This window comes from Pelobates fuscus, chromosome 2, assembly GCF_036172605.1.
Source record: "Pelobates fuscus isolate aPelFus1 chromosome 2, aPelFus1.pri, whole genome shotgun sequence".
NCBI lineage: Eukaryota > Metazoa > Chordata > Amphibia > Anura > Pelobatidae > Pelobates > Pelobates fuscus.
In genome coordinates, this window is record NC_086318.1 from 138,523,400 (window position 1) to 138,533,015 (window position 9,616).

Here is a 9,616-nt window from a genome sequence, read left to right on the forward strand (position 1 = left end):
AAAAATAAAATTAACAAAAATATAACCGGATAGAAGACATATCAATAATGAGATATTCTAAGTATATCAAAGTCAAAGCTTAAGGTAAAACTCCTTTTTATTCAGCGAACGTCCACAATGAGATGTGGAAACACTCTGGGGTACGTGTTTCTATTACAGAAACTGTTTATTTGGTTTGACAGAATTCTAAATCCGTTTCCATGACATATAGAATGTTTAGGTAAACTGCCATTATTGCCTCAGAAGCACACATTGTATTTAGTGACAGCTTCAATAGTAAGCATATTTATGTTAAAGAAACTGAAAGAAAAAATCCCTCACACTTATTAACAGTCTGCTTATAAATAATGAACAATAAAAGGAAGGATAGGAAAGGTGAGATCTGGAAGCAAAGACCCAGGCCGTATTTCACTAAATGGGAGGAGCGTTGTTTGAGGAAGGCACAACAGAAAGAGCAGAAACCAGAATGGAAGGCCGAGCAGAGTAAGCAAAAACTCTGGCCCCACCTAAAGAGGTTAGCCACAGCAGTGGGGAAACTTTATGAGCAGGGACTTTGTAGACAACAAGGGCTGTGTCTGTGGATCCCATTCCAGGATGCTGCTAATTCTCTCACCAGTCTTTACAAAGAAAGTATGGATGCTCATCAACAATGCTTTGGCTTAGGATCTGAAATAGGACATCAAAGGCTCAATAAAGAACTGTTAGCCTGGGTAAATCAATGTCAACCTACTATTATGAAAGAAGATTTAATAAGAGTTCTACTTGAAAAAGTACCATCTCCAAGGAGCTCACATGATCCACCACATATGGCTGATGAATCATCCGTAGCAGCATCTCTCCACAGTTTATTAAATGGCAGAATGGCAAGCATGAGTACTCACGCAACCATCCCAGCATCTAGCAGCAGGTTGCGAAAGCGCACCTTGGCACAGTGCTGCGATCTATTTACAGATTCACCACCCTGTAAACGAAAGAGACTGATTTGATTACATTTCAACTGTTTTTAGATAATGATTGTTTTAAAATATGTATGTATTGATATAAATAAATAATTTTAAAGGATAAATCTTATGTTTTGTTGTGTATTTTGTGAGGTAGTAAATGAGAGTAAATTAATTTTTATTTCAAAGTTTGGTATTTTATAATATGGAAAACACATAAGAAAAAAAATTAAAAAACCTCTTTTGGTCCTCATTCTGTGTAACGCAATGTGCATCCTATACAAGGGATAACATTTATACTTTATTAGTCTATTGTCATTGCAAAGCAAGATAATTTTTTTTTAAATTGATTGTAACTCATCATTCATGACATATCTGATAAGATGAACCTTTTGAAATGTGAGGTCCTCGATATCACCACCCTGACATAAGAATATGATAATCTGGAACCCAAATTCCCATTCCGCTGGTGCACAGAAAAAAATGAAGTTTCTAGGTACCTGGGTGACGGCTGACCCAATCGATCTCTACCATGCTAACTTCCTGCCTCTAGTACGCAACACCTTTGAAGACCTCAAGCAGGGGTCATATCGGATGCATTGCAGTAATAAAGTTGAATGTTCTGCCGCAAACATAAATAAATTATGTTAAAGGACAAATCTTGTGTTTTGTTGTTTATTTTGTGAAGTAGTAAATGAGTGTGAATTACTTTTTATTTCAACATTTAGTATTTTATAATAGGGAAATCACATAAGAAAAAAAAAAAACTCTTTAGTTCTCATTCTGTTTGATGCAATGTGCATCCTATATAAGGGATAACATTTATACTGTATTAGTCTATTGTCATTGCAAAGCTAGATCATTTTTTTTTTTAAATTGACATTGGATCATACAGCTGACTGATCTCCGGTTTGCCACACTCTATGGAACTGGAAGGCACTTAGAGGCCTGAATCCTATCTCCCCTTAACCGAGTCGCCTGATACCTCTGCAACATAACAAAAACCTGGGGGGGAGGGTTACCTTCCAGTGCATGGGCCTTTATAGACAGAAACTTGTTCATCTCTATTCGCATGCAACACTTCCTGTCAATCTCACAGGCCAGCCCCCTAAGGCAGGACATCCAGAGTAAAGGGTGCAAGCACAGCTAATGCTTTATGGGGACAGTTCCCTGGCATCCCAGAGTGGAACACCAGGGAATAAAGTCAGGACAGTTTGGAGTCATGTAATATTTCCTGAAAACAGAATGACCATCTTCACACACCCTTGCCAAGTTTTGGAGAAAATGCAAGGCTGAATTAATAACTATCCCACTGCAGGTTGTTTTTTAATGATCAGATCAGATCAGATCACCTACAGCTTGAAGGAAAAGGCCTTATGCATATCTGAGTTTCTGCAAGGTAGACTATGGAGGAAACTATCTACTCTTAATACTGGACACTATAATTGTATTGAATTTTAACCACTTGCATACTTTTAAACTATGTATCTCTAACCACCATTTCCTTGTCATTGTATCTTAACTGGGTGTGCTTGTTCTTTAATATATGTATGTGTGTGTACGTGTATTTGTATGTATATATATGTATATATATATATATATATATATATATATAGATGTGTGTGTGTGTATATATATATATATATTTGTGTTAAGGGCTCATGATAGTACAGAAGATACAAACACTGATAAGTGTAGGATGGTATTAAAAGAGCAAGTCGGTTGTGGTGTGCCGGTACCGACGATGAGGTAGGCCTGTAAATAAAGAGGGCAAAAGTAGAAAATCAAATTTATTACATACCAGCAATATACATACTTTAACCAGACATGTCTTGAAAGGCATTTCTTACTTCTTGTACCGGGTTAGGTATGTATCTAGAGTAAGCTGATGATTTCCAGCGCCCTAGTGACTTGATAACATGAACTGGAATGTTTGCACTGGATGCTGTGGAGGCCGCTCCTATGCGGAAGGAGTGGCCCGAATAGTTAGCTGATTTGAGGCCCAGCTGTGTAAGTAAAGACCTGACGTGTGTCATAAAGGTGGTGGTAGTGAGTACCGAACCTTGTAGACTGAAAGTGGTTGAGATGTTGTTATGCTGGGTATATGAGTCCAGTAGTTTGACGGGGCTCCACCTGTTGTGAGTAGGATAGTACTTAACCTCTACTGAAAGTGCATGTTGACTGGTTTTGGAGTGAGGCAGAGTCAAGATATAATAGTTTGTTAAGTGTGAATGAAGTAGGATGTGAGTGGACTGTGTTGTGCTGATGGCGGTAAATTCTCTTGGTCTCAAGAAACCATAAACAAGGCTACGTATATGGCGGTTTTAACGATGAGGTTTGTGTTGTTGGCAAAGGGTTTAAATCTAGTGAATTGTATAAGTCTTTAAAAATATGGAAATCTATGGGTAGCCTCTGGGCCGTACGTGGGGGTTCGGATCTCTGAATACCCCTAAGGATGTTCTTAATTGGTAGGAGGACACTTGATTTGTCTGGTTGTAAAGTTAGCATGTGATGTTGGATGCCAGATATGGTTTGATTGTGTTGTATGATAGTTTGAGTTTGAGGTGGCAAAAAGAAGCAAAGCCCAACCAGGATGTCACGATGAAAGGTTGTAAGATGTTGTGTTCAGAAAGGAATCTTTAAATCAAATGAAAGCTCTATCGTAAGTTCCCGGGTATTAGTAGACAGTGCTAATTGGGACAATGTTCTGCTATGTTGCATAATAGCATCTAGTCCATTACTAGATGGTGGAATAGTGGGGTGTTCGTGGCTGTGAGTGCGGCTGACGGGAGTATTTGACGAAAAGCCTGGAAATTAAAGCGAGACAAATTGTCAGCAGCAGTGTTACATACACCTGGAACATGAATACAAAACAAGAGAAAATTATGACATGCAGCCAGCCAAGTGAGTTTCCTCAAGAATCTCATAATAGTCAGTGATTTGGATCGGCCTTGTTTATAATGTGACAAGTTACTTGGTTGTCTGAGTAGCAACGTACAGACGAACCTGCCCATAAAAGCACCCATGCCACGGCAACCGTCACGATGGGATATATCTCAAACAGAGCTGAGGTAGTGGAAAAAACCTCCAGGTCCTGAACTTCTGAAGGCCAGCTGCCCCAAAGCCATTCGTTCCTGAAAAATTGCTGCAAAACCTGTGGTAGACGCTGCGTCTGACCAAATGGTAGGTGAGGAGTCAGACAATTTTGGAAGGAACATGCTTTTACCATTCAAGGTGGTTAAAAATTTTCTCCACATAATTACGCCTGCCGTGGCTTGGGTATCCAGGGGTGACCTGTGTCCATCATGTCTAAAAGTGGGAAACATGTAAAGGAGTTGTGAGATGAAAGCCCGGCCTTGAGGTATGATGCGAATGGCAAAATTCAGTGACCCAAGCAGAGACTGTAATTCTTGCGGTTGCAAGTACCGAGTTGTATGTAGAGATTATGTTGATCAGAATGTTTTCTACCTTGGGCGTGGCAGGCTAGCTTGCATGGTGGCTGAGTCTAGTATGATACCCAGGAATGTGATGAAGGTATCGGGTCCTTCAGTCTTTGTGGAGGAGACTGGGACACCCACCTGTTCGAATAGACTGATGGTTTCTTTTAGGCTACTGGGAGGGGAAATATTCTCCTTGACCAGTAAGAAATCATCCAGATAATGTATAACTGTAGGGCATCTGGCTATATTTAATAAAACCAGCATAGGGTTTCGGCGAATACGTCGAAAATGGCCGGACTACTTTGGAACCTAAATGTTAAACGTGAGCAAAATAGTAGTTCCCTGCCCACTTGATACCATGCAGGTGACACAGTGTAGGGTGGATAGGCAGTAACTTGAAAGCATTGTGATATCAGTCTTACTGAGCCATGCTCCGGCCCCTGCCTGCATGATAGCCGTAATGGCGTGATATATGGTGGAATATTGCAGTGAAAATTCCTCAGAGGGTATGAGGGAGTTCAGACTAGGAGTGGCAGAGGTGTGAGGTGTTGATAGATCAATGATAAGTCTCTGTTTGGGAGAAGATTTCCCCGTGACAATACCGATGGGGTTTGTCCGCCATGTGGTGAACGGAGGGGACTGGAAGGGCCCCCATAGGAAGTCCTCTGCCACTTCCTGGCTATGAGTGTCTCCACCGCTGTAGGGTTTGTTGTGCGGATTGTAAATTAGGACATTCCAGGATTCCGGAAGGCATGTGTATGAGGCCTGTGTGAATCCTTCTGATAGACCCGAGATAATGAATTCAACCAAATGTCTAGATGGATGATGTGGCAGTAATGTCGTAAGTACAGAAATGTGTATTGATGTTAAGTATAGTTTTGGGATACATTTTATTTGGACACAGATTTAGCATGTGCCCTGAAACAGATGGCTGGAGAAAGTGATTGCAACTCAACCAGTGCTGGAGGGGTCACAGCGGCCGACCCAGCCATGGTAAGGGGTGTAGTGACCGATTCCCCAGGGGTGATACTGGCAGGCTAACTAGGCCTGAAAGGCGAAAAATTAATCTTGTTTTGTGACAGGTGAGGCCCTGCTAGTTGCCAAGTGGCTATGAGAGGCTCTGTCTATGAGTTGGCGCGAGGGGTTATTGAGGCCACCCGTCGTAGTGGCAGGAATCGTAGGCCTCTCGGTGATAGTAAAAGAAAACAGGGGGAGGGAGTGACAGGTGAGGCCCTCTCTATAATATTGCGAGGCGGCTAACTCACGTGTGGCCCGATGGCGTTTGCCTCCGAAACGTTGAGGCGGGGTGTTGGCCTCGCGGACCACTAAACGATCGGCAGAAATGCCAAGAAGGGAGGTACCTATTTGGGCCTATACCCCTAACTTGCCAGTACTCTATGGCCTAGAAGAATGAAACGTATGTGAACTACAACGTGAGCAGGCTTACGTACCTGGTAGTATGTATGAAGTTTTGAGATTCGACAGGTATGAAAACCTGGATAAACCTAAAAAGGGATAGAGTGAGAATGGATCCTGTGAGACCTGTGTAATCTGTATAGGCTGGGATTAGGGCTTTTAGCAGTATGTGTGGGAGGTGTAAAATCTATGAGTATGATAGTGACATGACTGCCCATGCTTGGTGCCAAGCGTTACGCTGAGTCCGATACCTGGCAGCAGGGGATTGGCCGTGTAATGTGTATATATGGAAGGTGATCAGATGATATGCATGTCACTAAACTGATCTGGGAATGCAAGGGACTTTTAAATGTGAAGTGAGAATATGCAGAATCATAAATGTTGCTGTAAAGTGACGTATGAATGTATGAACCAGAACGTGTGATTGAAAAACTGAAAGTCTTGTGAGACGTATATGCCGTGTTCTTGAATACTCGTGTGACGTCGTCTGAGTGTGTCAAGAAAAAGCCTGAGTTTGTAAATGCAATGTGAAATGACAATCTATGCAGAAAATGTTGTAACGTGACGTATGAGTGGTTGAACCAATGCGTGTGATTCAACCCGAAACCCTCTGTGGAAGGTAGGACCGTGTTCTTATATACTCGTGGTATATCGTATGATAAGAAATGGCCTGAATAGTTAGTGCCATGTAATCGTAATGTACATGGTTGTAATAACATCATATCTCCATTATACTCTTTGAAAATAGGACCGTGTCCTTGAACTCGTGGTATGTCGTACGAGCATGACAGAAAAAGGAGCCGTAATGTAGGCTAACCATAACAGTAATATACATGTAATATCTGCATTGTAAAATAAAATAACTATTATTATTAAAACCATATTATATATATATATATATATATAATAAGCAAACTGAAACAAAATAGACAACCTAAGATCGTGTAAAATAAGTATTTGAAAGTTTAACCGATTACTGTGCAGGAAACGTATGATTGGTTGGATCAGTACGTGTGATTCAACCCGAGTATGCATGAAAAGGAATTAAATCCTTGTGTCATGGTTAACAACAAAGAAATGAGGCCTGTAACGTAGGCTGATTTAATTGTAATGAAATGGATAATTATAAAAAAAAAAAAAAACTCCAGTAAGCGTGGGAGTCCAATGTCTATACAGAAATGTTAGCTGGTTTCATACCCTGATGTAATAAGTGATACCATAAAAATAGCATGAAAATGGTCTGTCTATTTAACCAAGCAACTTTTTAACCAAATGAAAATACATGAAATGATGAAATGTAACTCACGAAAAAGATCTATGTGAATACATAGCAGAATAACCGAATCTTAGTATGAAGGGAAACAGAAGTTAGCATGAATAGCTTAACCGTATGCATTTTAATGCGAACAGCAATCGTGCATAGAATATACTATGAATAAGTGACGACCAGAAAACACAAACCGAAATGACAATCGTTTAAATGAAGCAAGGTTGGTTTTTACATGAAATGCAATAATGTCTGAGAAGCCTGTAGTACACTGAATGACCGGTAGGGGTCAGTGTGTAGGCGAAAATGCAGTGGTTCGATGGTTTGTACATGAAATGCAATAATGTCTGAGAAGCCTGTAGTACACCGAATGACCGGTAGGGGTCAGTGTGTAGGCGAAAATGCAGTGGTTCGTTGGTTTGTACATGAAATGCGATAATGTCTAAGAAGCCTGTAGTACACCCAAAGACCGGTAGGGGGTTTAAACGAATGATATGCATGAACATGCAATGGTTTTAGAACAGACTTAGACAAAATGCAGCCGTAAAGTGAGGACCTGACCCGTGCATGGTGCCGTGGGACTGATGCCTGGCATAACGGGTAGGTTGACTTACAGTTTGTGAGTCACTTGGACACCATCCACGGCGATGGATTGAAGAAAGAAGGTGGTAGGCCGGAAAAGCCTGTGGCTGGATTCCTGACACAGCTCTGCTTAAAAAACCTCATGGAGTAATCAGGTAAAATGGCGTCTGGATGACCCGGAAGTGGAAATGATGCAGCGCTGACCTCGAACGATATGGAGCCAGGTAAGGGGTGTCCCTTAAGTAGGGAAGAGGTGTGTCATACGCCCCTCCCACAATTACAGGCCAAAAGGCCTTAATACATATATATATATATATATTTATGTGTATATATATATATGTGGATGTGTGTGTTTGCTCACACATACATGCATATATTCTGCAGTTTATCTTGTCCTGCATGCTAAGGCTAGTTGCTCCCTGCCCTGCTCATCACTGGTTTGTTAACTTAAATGTTATTTAACATTCTGCTTATCTCTAAAGACTTTCTCTGTTATTTTTGCTCTCCCCCCGCCTTATTTTATTGATACCCACCCAAATGTCTTGCTTGACCAATCCTCACCTCTTCTGTGCATCTCCATTCCATAGATTTTATTGCAGTCCTGTTTTGACCCTATCATCCCTGTTTCCCACAGTCAGAGTTTTAAAAGACCACTTCTAACAAACCTGAACAGTGCTCAGGGATCTCTACAATCAGGAAAGAGATCTCTAATCTCTCTCCTTCCCCTATCATTATATCACCCAACCCCACTCCCCCTGCCATCCTATGCACATTTGCACCTGCTACAGCACAAGAGGTTTCTGCACTGCTCCTGTCCTCCCGCCCCACCACCTGCTCTCTCGATCCTATTCCCTCGCATCTCATCCGCACTTTGTCTCCCTCTCTTGCTCTTCCTCTCGCTAGCATTTTCAATCTCTCCCTTTCCTCTGGCACATTTCCCTCACCCTTCAAACATGCAACCGTAACCCTGATTCTGAAAAAGCCCAACCTTGATCCCAACTCCCCATCCAACTACCGCCCTATCTCGCTACTCCCATTTGCCTCCAAGATCCTCGAGAGAGTTGTGTACGCCAGATTGACAGACTTTCTCGAATCCAACTCTCTGCTTGACCCCCTTCAGTCTGGATTCCGCGCTGGTCACTCTGTCGAAACTGCTGTGACCAAAGTATCCAACGACTTAATTGCTGCTAAATCTCACGGCCAATACTCTATCCTAATCCTCCTTGATCTTTCTGCCGCATTTGACACTGTTGATCATCAACAGCTTCTTCACATTCTTCGTAACTTTGGTCTACGGGATACTGCTCTCTCCTGGTGCTCCTCCTACCTCTCCCAGCGCTCTTTCAGTGTTTCGTTCTCTGGTTCTGCCTCTTCTCACCAACCCCTCTCTGTCGGCGTCCCCCAAGGATCTGTCCTCGGCCCCCTATTGTTCTCTATCTATACTGCCTCCCTTGGTAAACTCATCAGCTCCTTTGGTTTCCAATATCATTTATATGCAGATGACGTGCAAATGTACCTGTCCTCCCCTGATCTCTCTCCGCCCACCTTGACTCGTGTTTCTGACTGCCTCTCTGCTATTTCCAACTGGATGGCTGCTCACTTCCTTAAACTCAACCTGTCCAAAACAGAACTTCTAGTTTTTCCTCCCTCAAGTGCTGCTACTCCTGTTGTCTCCATCCAAGTCAACGGCGCTACTATCACCTCTACCTCGCAGGCTCGCTGCCTAGGGGTTCTTTTCGATTCTGACCTCTCTTTTACTCCCCATGTCCAATCGATAGTCAAATCCTGTCGCTTCCAACTCAAGAACATAGCGCGCATCCGCCCATATCTAACGCCGGACGCGGCTAAGATATTGGTTCATGCTGTTGTTCTCTCTCGTCTCGACTACTGCAATCCCCTTCTGACCGGTCTTACATGTTCCAAGCTTGCACCGCTGCAATCTGTAATGAACGCGGCTGCGAGGCTTATTT

The 9,616-nt window shown here is 42.3% G+C and overlaps 1 protein-coding gene across 1 annotated transcript; it reads left to right on the top strand.

The window, feature by feature from the left end:
• The first annotated feature begins 347 nt into the window (after positions 1 to 347).
• Positions 348 to 986, top strand: LOC134586199 (HUWE1-associated protein modifying stress responses-like). Its single transcript, XM_063441694.1, has one exon. The coding sequence runs from the start codon at positions 348 to 350 to the stop codon at positions 984 to 986; it is 639 nt and encodes a 212-aa protein (XP_063297764.1).
• Positions 987 to 9,616: the final 8,630 nt, after the last annotated feature.